Consider the following 12,696-nt stretch of genomic DNA (forward strand, 5'->3'; position numbering starts at 1 on the left):
TCACCCCTCCCTCTCTATATTCACCCCTCCCTCTCTATATTCACCCCCCCTCTTTCCCATGTTTCCTTCAATTTTTCATTTGTCAGCTCTATCTCAGATCTTTTTCCATCAGACTAAAGTCATGAGAAACGTTATGAAAGACACAGCATGTCATCCACTGAGCATAGTTCCAGTTAGGTCTATGGATGACTCATCACTTGAAATCATTCTCATGCTAAACGTCTAATGTAGAGGAACTGAACTCTGAAGAAATAAAACGAGGTATCTTTCTATTCTTCCCCTTCACTCAATATTCTCAACCCTGGTAGTCTCTCTTTCTCCTTTCTCTCTCACTTGTTCTCACGCACTCAATTTCTTTGTCACACATACTCCCCCTCTCTACCCCCCTCCTCTCCTCCCCATCCCGCTCCTTCTCTCTATCTCTATATGTGGGTTAGAGAGTTCATTTAATCAAGCCACAGGAGAGGACAGTGACATTCAGCGTTACTTAGAATCCCACTTAGAAGGACCAGTCTGACCATAAAGTCCCAGACAGTCCTCTAGTCTCCACTGGGCCCTCCTTCATAAAGAAACTAGATTCATCATTAAGATGATGACACATTTAAAGGTAATGCTTACATTGGCCAATTTAAGTACTGTGTATTCTACACTGTATTATTGATTGTGTGATAAATTGTGAAGGTTAATATACTATTAACCAACCAAATTTAAATAAACATGTAAGACGAAAAAAATATAAAGTTAACGGAGAGTAAGGACTGGGATGACTCTCTCAGTATGTCTGTCTGGTTCTCCTCCAGTCCTCAGAGAGTTGTAGTGTAATGGTGTTAAGCCACTTCCAAAACCAAGCCTAATGCATTTCCCTTAAATATTTCACCACCCCTTCTCTCCAAATGTGTGTGTGAGTTCGTTGACAAGCCTCTCCTGGTGCCTGAGTGACACAGAGAGAGATCACTAGGTGGTTTTTGGCTGTTTCCTTGATGTTAGCTGTTCTGACGAGGAACAAACACATGATAATTAAAAAAAAAGAAGGGATATGGCGGTGGAGGGGGGAGGGGGGAGGGAGTGCTTTATTTGAAATGCATCAATGCATTATGGAAATTGTCCTGCTGTTTCAGACATGTGCGTATACCGCTCGTGCATGTGCGTACGTGTGTGTCGCGTACTTACCTGCTCATGCGTGTGTGTGTAATTTACATCCCAGCTGTATAGAGCAGAATGCTATCTGATGCAATGTGGAACAAGCCTAGCCCAGGTCTTTGTCATGCTGTGTTAGCGCTGTGCAGCTTCTTACCTCTTCTCATCTGGCTGACAGCTACCCTTCAAAACCAGCACACTGGAGAGATCTGGCAGAGCAACCAAAACAGACTTGACACGTACACACACACACACACAGAGGAGAAAAGTGACATCATTTTTACTAGGGGTCATTTTTCGAGGCTACAGTATGCCATATTCCTGTTACTATTGTGCTATGCTGACAGTGTTGAAAGTCGTTATTCGGGAGTCATTATTAGTGGTGAATACAGTGTAGTGAGTCGTCATTGGTCGACCATAGATTGAGGAAGGAGGAGAAGGAGGAGAAAGGGAACAGTCTACTGTGGGTGATTTTTCAAGGCTATACCATATTTCTCTCCTATGCTGACAGTGGTGTATAATATGGAGAATATATATTAGTGAGGGATTTCAGCCAACTACAACATAACACCGTTACGTACGGTTCCCTGACTACAGGAAGTATGGTTGTCATGGTAGAATCACACCTTTTAAAGCCCTCCTCCCGCATAACACCACCTGTGTCACACTCAGTGTGTGTGTCCATGTTTTTTTCTCTTGCTTCAGGAGGGTTAATCCTCATTTATATGATAATCTCAACACATCATTACCTGCCCCTCTCCTTCTCTCTCGCTCTCTCTCCATCTCTCCCTCGCTCCCATCATTATCTCGCATGAGAGGTGTCTCGTCCAAGTTGACACTGAAGGAAATTGGAAGTTCTTGTTGCCGTGGCTCGTGGTGTGTGTGTGTGTGTGTGTGTGTGTTTGTGTGTGTGTGTGTGATCCACAAGGCTTTGTTGCTTTGGCTCTCTCCCCACGTGGTGGGCTGACTTCAATACACCATGTTCTCTGGCCCAATTTGTATGAGCATGCATACACACATTTACACACAGAAGCGCACACACACACACACACACACTCACACTTACACGCACACATGCGTTCAAGCTCAGAAGCCCACAGCCACACAAACACGCACTCACACACACACGCACACACACACACATGAAAGTACACACGATCACACCCGACTTTCTCATAGATATTACGTTAAGAGTGGTGGATGCTGTTAGATGGTAATGTTATCACCTCTTTGACTGTGTTTCAGATAATGATGGCCTGTGTGTTTGTGGCTGTGTGTGTTCTAGTTGCCGGACCAGTAACCGGAAGAGCCTCATTCTAACCAGTACATCACCCACTCTCCCTCGACCACACTCACCTCTCCCTGGACACATAGGTAAGGCAATTGGTTATAATTAAGCGTTAAGACGCGAGGGGGTGTGGTATATGGCCAATATACCACGGCTAATGGCGGTTCTTACGCACGACACAACGCGCGCCTGGACACAGCCCTTAGCCACGGTATATTGGCCATATATCACAAACCTCTGAGGTGCCTTATTGCTATTATAAACTGGTTAACAACATAATTAGAGCAGTAAAAATACATGTTTTGTCATACCCATGGTATATGGCCTGATATACCACGGCTATCAGCTAATCAGCATTCAGGGCTCAAACCACCCAGTTTATATTAACAGTTAATACTGTATTTACAGTGATGTATAATGGGCCAGTTTGGTTCTTTGTAGATCATTTGGTAGAGCATGGTGCTTGTAACGCCAGGGTAGTGGGTTCAATGCCCAGGACCGCCCATACTTAAAATGTATGCATGCATGACTGTAAGCTGCTCTGGATAAAAATGTCTGCTAAATATATTAAATATTATAATGGCACTTCATGTTTGTTCCCTGTCTCTCCACAGGAAGTAGTCCATTGGACAGCCCAAGGAACTTCTCCCCCAGTGGCCCTGCCCACTTCTCATTTGCCTCCTCTAGAAGGTAAATAGCGTTTGGAATACTCAATACATCTGCTGTTTACATATAAAGAGATTATATCCAGTTATATAAAGGGATTCAAAACCAGGTAACGCTCTTGGCAGGTCCCTTTTTATGATCCTATAATCTAATCTAGCAGCCATATCTCTAAATCAGGTAATCCTACAACAACCAAAAAGCCTTTGGCTACACTGCATAAACAAACACATTGTCACACCAATACCGCCGTAATAGCAATCAACTGGCCATTCCTTTTTGAAGGAATATGTGTAGTTTTGTGGGCAGGCCGGATAGTAGAGAGGAAAGACAGAGAGAGTTGCTGAAATAGCAGTAGGCTGGATGTGAACCCCTGCTGCAGCTGTAAATGTGCTCCAGAGGCAGTGGCTTAGACCACTAGACCACCCCAGGCCTCAACTGACCATTTAGTTAAGCAGGGACAATATTCCAGTGGCACACACACAGTGAAAGGGAATGCATTTACACCCTTATACAGAGACACTTTCCCCTCTTTGCATTCCCCTGTCACACGGCATGACAAAGTGTTTGTGTGTGTGTGTGTTTATGTGCGCGCACAGACGGATGGGCCTCTCTGAGTGCCAGGATGTAGCCAAAACCAACATCCATCATGACTCCAGCAGTGTCAGACAGATAGAAGGTCCCACAGAGAGAGGGAGAGAGATATGTGTAGCAGGACCCCAGGGACGCAGAGGAAAGGAAGGGATTATTGGCACAAAAGGCAATCCAGGAGGTGTGAAAGAAATGTGGAACATTAAGCTCTCTGACTTTTTGGACAGAAGGAACTACCTTTCTGCTCTGGAACTAGTATGACGCAATTCTTCCTGCTCTCTTCCTAACCCCCCCCCCCCCCCTCTCTCTCTCTCTCTCCCATCCTACCCCTCTCTCTCTCTCTCTCTCTCTCTCTCTCTCTCTCTCTCTCTCTCTCTCTCTCTCTCTCTCTCTCTCTCCCACCCTAACCCTCTCTCTCTCTCTCTCCCTCTCTCTCTCTCTCCCACCCTACCCCCTCTCTCTCTCTCTCTCTCCCACCCTACCCCTCTCTCTCTGTCTCTCTCCCACCCTACCCCTCTCTCTCTCTGTCTCTCTCCCACCCTACCCCTCTCTCTCTCTCTCTCCCACCCTACCCCTCTCTCTCTGTCTCTCTCCCACCCTACCCCTCCCCTCTCTCTCTCTCTCTCCCTACCACCCTACCCCTCTCTCTCTCTCTCCCACCCTACCCCTCTCTCTCTCTCTCTCCCTACCACCCTACCCCTCTCTCTCTCTCTCTCTCTCTCCCACCCTACCTCTCTCTCTCTCCACCCTAACCCTATCCTCTCTCTCCCTCCCACCCTACCCCTCAATCCCTCTCTCTTCTGCAGGGCGGACGGTCGAAGATGGTCCCTGGCCTCTCTCCCCTCCTCTGGATATGGCACCAACACACCCAGCTCAACGGTAACTACAACTGACCCATTTTTACACAGATGGTAAAATGTGTAAGAACGTGTAAGAACAACAATCTCTAATGACAAGTTTTCCTTATTATCATTTATTGTCTTAACTATTTATGGTGTTTTATCTGTGTCTGAAACGGACAAAAGGAAACTCAAATAAAAAGACTAAAATCATTGTAATAACTCCTCCATTTGAACACCACACTCTAGAGGTCCTTTCATATTACCAACATGACATGATCTAGCAGCATGGAGCTGTTTGGCCTTGTTATCAGAGTTACTGTTCGTTTCCTCAAGGCAGTTCCATTGCTTCATGCCTTGGTCCCTGATTGGAGTAGACTTGACAGTTGAAAGCAGGACAGAGGAAAAACGATCCAGTCTTCATAATAACCACCATATAACTGTTAAAGGGGCAATCTGCAGTTCAAACCATAATCAGTGGAAGTAGTAATTGCAGATTGCTCCTTTAAGTCATGAGACATCTGATAGGGCGAAACTTGTTTTTTTATTCTTGCTCTCATTCATGCAAATTACATTAGTGAAACTTGACATTCCATGCATGAATATGTATTTATACGCTAGAATGTATTTCCAAATATTAAATGTTTCCCTGCTTGGTATGCAAGATGCCATTAGGAAACTCATGTTCTGTGGAGTTGATGTTCTACTTGTTTTGTTCTGCTTTTAAAATGATTACACGGCACACTAGCAGCCTTCTGGTGCCATGTGCAGGTACACACACACACACACACTGGCAGACACCCACAGACAGACACACAATCACTGACAGACACACACACTGACAGAGACACACTGACAGACACACACACAGACAGACACACACACTGACAGACACACACTGACAGACACACACATTGACAGACACACACACTACCCCCCCACCCCTCCCACACATAAAGCCTTTCCCTCTATAATTTGTGCTGTAAATCTCAGCTGGATAGTTAAAAGGCACCTTCCCGCTGGTGAACATGGATCTATCCCATAATACTACCCATGGAGAACAGAACTAAAAATAAACCAGCGGCTCAGATCAGATCGCTTGCTAAGATGTACATTCAGTACCTGATTTATCACTGTGGCTGATGACTTGGCTCAAAGAGAACGTGTGTGTGTGTGTGTGTGTGTGTGTGTGTGTGTGTGTGTGTGTGTGTGTGTGTGTGTGTGTGTGTGTGTGTGTGTGTGTGTGTGTGTGTGTGTGTGTGTGTGTGTGTGTGTGTGTGTGTGTGTGTGTGTGTGTGTGAGATAATAAAGTAGAAACAGAAAGTCAACCGGTCTTAAAAACATGTTATCTCATCCTCTATCCATTGCTATGATTCAGTTTGCTAAACTGAGTGATAGAGTGAGGGATGGGGGGGATACAGACAGAGATGGAAAGAGTCAATGAAGAGTGAAATGTGTGTAAGAGATAGAGAGGAGGGGAAGACAGACAAAAAAGAGGAAAAGAACGAGAACACACCCACAAACACCCCCCCCCCCCCCCCACACACACACACATCCACACACACCCACAAACACCCCCCCCCCACACACACATCCACACACACCCACAAACATCCCCCCACACACACACATCCACAAACACCCCCCCCCCACACACACCCACATAAACACACCCCCACACACATCCACACATACCCACACAAACACACCCCCACACATGCGCCCACCCACCCACACACACACACGCACACACACCCCCCACACACGCACACACAAACACACCCCCACACACCTACTCACCCACCCACCCACACACACACACACACACACACACACACATACACTACCATTAATTGCAGTTTTGCAGTGCTGTTGACAGGAGGTTCTCTCCTCCCCTGTCCCCCTCACCTGTCTCTTCTTCACCCCTCTCTCCCCTCTCCTCTCTCCACCTCCTTCCCTCTCCTCTCTCTACCTCCTTCCTTCTCCCCCTCTCCTCTCCTCTCTCCCCCTCTCCTCTCTTCTCTTCCTCTCTCCCCTCTCCTCTCCTGTCTCCACCTTCCTCTCTTCTCTCCCCCGTCCTCTCTTCCTCCTGTACAGACGTCAGTTTTCAGACCTCCCCAGGCTCTTACATGGACCATTACTTGCTTGATTAGCTACTGCAGGGTCCGCATACACAGAGGAGATGAAAGGAGGGGATGAGGACAGAGGAGATGAAAGGAGAGGATGAGGACAGAGGAGATGAAATGAGGGGATGAGGACAGAGGAGATGAAAGGAGGGGATGAGGACAGAGGAGATGAAAGGAGGGGATGAGGGGAGAGGAGATGAAAGGAGGGGATGAGAACAGAGGAGATGAAAGGAGGGCAGAGGAGATGAAAGGAGGGCAGGGGAGATGAAAGGAGGGGATGAGGACAGAGCAGATGAAAGGAGGGGATGAGAAGAGAGAAGATGAATGGAGGGCAGAGGAGATGAAAGGAGGGGATGAGAAGAGAGAAGATGAAAGGAGGGCCGATGAGATGAAAGGAGGGGAGAGGAGATGAAAGGAGGGGATGAGGGGAGAGGAGATGAACGGAGGAGAGGAGGACAGAGGAGATGAAAGGAGGGGATGAGAACAGAGGAGATGAAAGGGCAGAGGAGATGAAAGGAGGGGATGAGGACAGAGCAGATGAAAGGAAGGGATGAGAACAGAGAAGATGAAAGGAGGGGAGAGGAGATGAAAGGAGGGGATGAGGGGAGAGGAGGGGAGAGGAGATGAAATGAGGGGAGAGGAGATGAAAGGAGGAGAGGAGGAGATGAAAGGAGGGCAGGAGGACAGAGAGAGACACATTAAGACCCAACCAAATCATGAGAAAACAACATGATAATTACGTGACACATTGGAAAGAATTTACAAAAAAACAGAGCAAACTAGAATGCCATCACAGCAGCAAGATTTGTGACCTGTTGCCACAAGAAAAGGGCAACCAGTGAAGATCAAACACCATTGTAAATACAACCCATATTTATGTTTATTTATTTTCCCTTTTGTACTTTAACTATTTGCACATCATTACAACACTATATATAAACATAAAATGACATTTGAAATGTATTTTGGAACTTTTGTGAGTGTTTACTGTACGTTTTTTATTGTTTATTTCACTTGCTTTGGCAATGTTAACATGTGTTTCCCATGACAACAAAGACCCTTAAAATAAATTGAATTGAGAGAGAGGGGGGGGGGGGGGGGGGGGGGGAGAGAGAGGAAGTAAGACAGAGTTAATGGAGAAAGAGAGAGAACCACAACAGGAGAGGACATAAAATACTTTCCCTCTATCCCGCTATCTTTCCTTCCTTGTATCCCTCTATCCTCCTTCAATCCACCTCATCCCATCATCTCCCTATGTGTTCAATTGATAATGTTGATATGCATTTAGCAATTTGAAGTGGTTTGGATTGGAACCAGAAGTAGGCCAGGTTCTAATGGATTTCATGGCAGAAATCATTGTTTAACCTCCCAACACACACTCACACACTCACTCACTCACTCACTTACTCACTCACTCACTCCCTTACTCACTCACTCACAAACGCACGAACACACACCACTATCTCCCCATCCCTATGGGAGGCGTGTTCATTAAAGCCCTTGATTGATCCAGCCTGGTTTTTCCTGTAGCTCTAGAACAGAAAAGCACGTTTGTTTAAGAGTAGGGTCTGCTAGTGCTAAGACCCCTGAGGCCCCACTTTAGCTTGTTGTCCAGTTTTAGTTTTCAGTCTCTTAGACTTGGTCTATTTTCTCTCTCTCTTCATCACACTCTTTCTCCCTCCCACTCTCTTTTCATCACATTTTTTGTTTTGTGATATTGACGTTTGTCCAGCAGCCTAGAAGCTCTGCATCGAACACATTAGTTGTACAATAAAGGCTTATTAACGCTTGAGGGCTCACTCTCTCTACCCCTCTCACTTCCACACTTTCTCTCTCTCTCTACCCCTCTCACGTCCACACTTTCTCTCTCTCTCTGTCTCTCTCTACCCCTCTCACTTCCACACTTTCTCTCTCTCTCTACCCCTCTCACTTCCACACTTTCTCTCTCTCTCGCTCTCTGTCTGTCTCTCTCTCTGTCTCTTTCTTTTATGAAACACATCATGAGGTATGATTGTTTCTTGCTTTTGACCTTTCTAATTACTCTCTCCCTTCCTCCTCCTCCCGCTCCCTCTCTCCCCCTCCCACCCCCTCGCTCCTGCTCTCTCCTCATGTCTTTCCTCTCTCCCCCAGTCCTCCTCCTCGTCACAGGAGCGGCTGCACCAGCTGCCCTTCCAGCCCACCATGGATGAGCTGCACTTCCTGTCCAAGCACTTCGGCAGCACCGAGAGCATCACCGACGACGACGGGGGCCGCCGCTCGCCACACGTGCGCCCCCGCTCCCGCAGCCTCAGGTTAGAGGGGTCAAGGGTCAGGGAAAGGGGTGGGGATACTAGTTTCGCCCTGTGTATCTCCTCGAAGCTTTATACACAAGCTTTATACACAAAGATATGAATACAAACCCAATCTCCTAACAAACTCCTCTGCTTTACAGTTGCTCTCTCTCTGTCTCTCTCTCTGTCTCTCTCTCTCTCTGTCTGTCTCTGTCTCTCTCTCTGTCTCTCTCAGTCTCTCTCTCTGTCTCTCTCTCTGTCTCTCTCTCTGTCTCTGTCTCTCTCTCTCTCTCTGTCTCTCTCTCTCTGTCTCTGTCTGTCTGTCTGTCTGTCTCTGTCTGTCTGTCTGTCTGTCTCTGTCTGTCTGTCTGTGTCTGTCTGTCTGTCTGTCTGTCTGTCTCTCTCTCTCTATCTCTATCTCTATGTCTCTCTCTTTCTCTTTCTCTCTTTCTCTTTCTCTTTCTCTCTCTCAGCATGCCCCTCTCTAGAGTTCACTGTGGTCTTTATTCACGTCAGTATCATCCAGGCGGTCTCCAGAGTGCATGTGTTTCTCCTCTCTTCTGTCTCCCAAGTGATGAGTCCATGGAGACTTCTAGACCAGACTCAAATATCTGCTCCACACACAGCAGACCTGGGTTCAAAATAATGTACATTTTCTTTCAAGAACTTTATCTGCGATTGATTAAACTTGTCTGACGCAATGGAACCAATGGAGTAGTCCCAAAAGTGTATGCCCCAGCCATCTGGCACTCCATGAAGCTCCAAGTATTAAACATATCTTAAATACTATTTGAACCCAGGTCTTGTATTAGTGCTTGGCATGGTTGCATGTGGCTTGTTCCAATGGGGTCTTGCGGTCTCCTCTCTTGATACACTGTAGAATGGCGGAGTAACTTCCTGTGTCTTTAACAATGCTCCTCCTTGATTGAGGAGTGGGGTCCTAATTAGTGCATCCATTAGAGGGAGACGGAGTGTTCAGAATTCCTGATTGGTTGATTTTAGAGAGAGACTAAAAGTGATGCTATCTCTGATTGGCTGATTTACATAATGTACAGACAGGGGTCCACACGTACGCACACACACACACACACACACACACCACACACACACACACACACACACACACACACACACACACACACACACACACACACACACACTGGGTCCTGGCTGCTGCAAATTAAGCCTGCATTCAAGTGAAACATAAAAAAATTGATTGTCTATCACTCTTTCTTGTCAATCTGCCTCTCTGTTTCTGTCTCGTTCTCTCTCTTCAGCCCGGGGCGCTCACCGTCTTGCTATGACAACGAGATAGTAATGATGAACCATGTCTACAAGGAGCGCTTCCCCAAGGTCAGTACACACACACACATACACACACACACACGCACAACTCGTACACAGAAATGCACACACGTATGCAGGTACGCATACACATGCGCGCAGATGCGCACACACACACACACACACACACACACACACACACACACACACACACACACACACACACACACACACACAGTGGCCCTATCCCATAACATGAATGGGACTTGAAGCAGTGCTAACTGCAGTGTCACTGACTACCTGCTCAGTTTTACTTGCTTCTGCATAAAAACACAACAAGATGGTTGCAACCGTCGCACCCCCAAAATGGAGACTGACATGTCATGCAGTAGCTGATCCAAAATGGCCCCAGAGAGCCATTTAGACAGAGCCCAGCGCAGTGCAGTTTCTCTCTCTAATACAGCATATCTCCCCGTCCACTGTTGCAACCACTTCTGGCTTTGTGTTGACCGATATCAATGACTTACAGGCTGTATGACAGGCAGGCAGCCGCTGTGGTAAAGCTGCAAACCAAACAGAAGCAGACAAACAGAGAAAAGGCATTACTCACATCACATACTATAGTAGTTCCAACACTAAGGTACGGAGAGATTTATTTGGATTCAGCAGTTTGCTGATGGTGTCTGTTTGTTTGACTATATTGCTAGTCTCACACTAGAATACTGATCACATGGACTTCACATGGTGCTCAATGGGTGGGTGAACCACGCTCGCGCGTTAAGTAACCTTACCTGAGTCCTGAAGACTTGTGTTGGCTCCTAGGCGTTAGCTGAACACACCAACACAATCCTGTAGCTGGTAAAAGGCCTGTGTTCGAACCCCATCGGTCCTGTATTGATAATATGTAGTCTATGCTGTATATCTGTCAACTGCCCAGATGAAAGAACGTTGATAGCTTCTCCCCTGAAAGGCTTTATCTCAGTTGGTTAACACTGTCTTGTGGCCTGGGTTCGGACCCCAGTCACTCACCTGTAGTGTATTTTACCATGTTGTCCTCTCCTCCCAGGCTACAGCCCAGATGGAGGAGCGTCTGTCAGAGTTCATCCAGAACTTCTCCCCGGAGAGCGTGCTGCCGCTGGCTGACGGGGTCCTCAGCTTCATCCACCACCAGATAGCAGAGCTGTCCAGAGACTGCCTGACCAAATCACAGGATGGACTCATCACAACGGTGTATTTCTTTGAGCTGCAGGAGAATCTGGAGAAGATGCTCAATGACGTGAGTTATCATGCACATACACAACACAACACATATACATGCTCACATACACAACACATGTACATGCTCACATACACAACACATGTACATGCTCACATACACAACACATGTACATGCTCACATACACAACACATATACATGCTCACATACACAACACATATACATGCTCACATACACAACACATATACATGCTCACATACACAACACATGTACATGCTCACATACACAACACATGTACATGCTCACATACACAACACATGTACATGCTCACATACACAACACATGTACATGCACACACACGCACCCCTGGTCCTCTTCTGGTCTTCCAAAGTAACTGACATTACATTTTATTGGTGAAGAACCTATTAATTGCTAAGAATTTGTTTATCGCTGTCCCTGGTGCTGAAGCCCTCTCTCTCTCTCTCTCTCTCTCTCTCTCTCTCTCTCTCTCTCTCTCTCTCTCTCTCTCTCTCTCTCTCTCTCTCTCTCTCTCTCTCTCTCTCTCTCTCAGGCCTATGAGCGTTCTGAGAGCTCTGAGTTGACCTTCGTCACTGAGCTGGTCAAAAAGCTCTTCATCATCATATCTCGTCCCGCCCGGCTTCTGGAATGTCTGGTGAGCTCTATTACAGGTCTATTACAGGGACGTTGAATGTTCAGGCTGCGGCTCAGACACTCTGGAGACTCTATTCTAGAGCACCTGGTTCAAATGGGTTTCAGAGCAGTTCACTCTCTAAATAGATAATTGAGTTAGAAATATGTGGAATTGTTGCAATAGCTTGTGAGTGGGCAATATATGCTGTACTATCATCACTTAATTGATATGTTGAATTATTTTGTCATATAAAATGATTTAATATTGCGCTAATTCCCCTAATTTGGAAAGTGTGTTAACTACCTTGTACAAGCTTGAATTTTCAACACATTAATTGAGTAGAATTACACATCTTTTCACCTCAGATTGGTGATGTTAATATCAAGATTATACTACATTGATTTTGCTTTAAAAAAAGTTGCTGGCCACAAACAAATCCACGTATTTGACAGTCAAGCTGGCACTGAAATGAAACCCCTGTCAGTTTGTAGGTCTACCTGTGAGGTGATGATTCGTTGAAATGTTCCAGTCAAAAAGGTGTTGTTTCCTTTTCGTATTGGCCATCTACTGTAAACATGACACAACGAGATGAGTTGAGAAATGGCTACTACAGGTTCTCATCTATCGACA

General features: G+C 46.2%; 1 protein-coding gene across 1 annotated transcript in view; it reads left to right on the forward strand.

Annotated features, from left to right (window-relative positions):
- LOC139423498 (microtubule-associated serine/threonine-protein kinase 1-like) overlaps positions 1 to 12,696 on the forward strand; it is a 46,754-nt gene that overhangs the window by 2,707 nt on the left and 31,351 nt on the right. The window contains exons 2-8 of the mRNA XM_071175108.1: positions 2,423 to 2,511; positions 3,040 to 3,115; positions 4,486 to 4,558; positions 8,775 to 8,935; positions 10,192 to 10,267; positions 11,265 to 11,474; positions 11,986 to 12,087. Of these exons, the coding sequence (XP_071031209.1) occupies positions 2,423 to 2,511; positions 3,040 to 3,115; positions 4,486 to 4,558; positions 8,775 to 8,935; positions 10,192 to 10,267; positions 11,265 to 11,474; positions 11,986 to 12,087 (787 nt within the window). The remainder of the gene's footprint in view (positions 1 to 2,422; positions 2,512 to 3,039; positions 3,116 to 4,485; positions 4,559 to 8,774; positions 8,936 to 10,191; positions 10,268 to 11,264; positions 11,475 to 11,985; positions 12,088 to 12,696) is intronic.

Source organism: Oncorhynchus clarkii, chromosome 13 (assembly GCF_045791955.1).
Source record: "Oncorhynchus clarkii lewisi isolate Uvic-CL-2024 chromosome 13, UVic_Ocla_1.0, whole genome shotgun sequence".
NCBI lineage: Eukaryota > Metazoa > Chordata > Actinopteri > Salmoniformes > Salmonidae > Oncorhynchus > Oncorhynchus clarkii.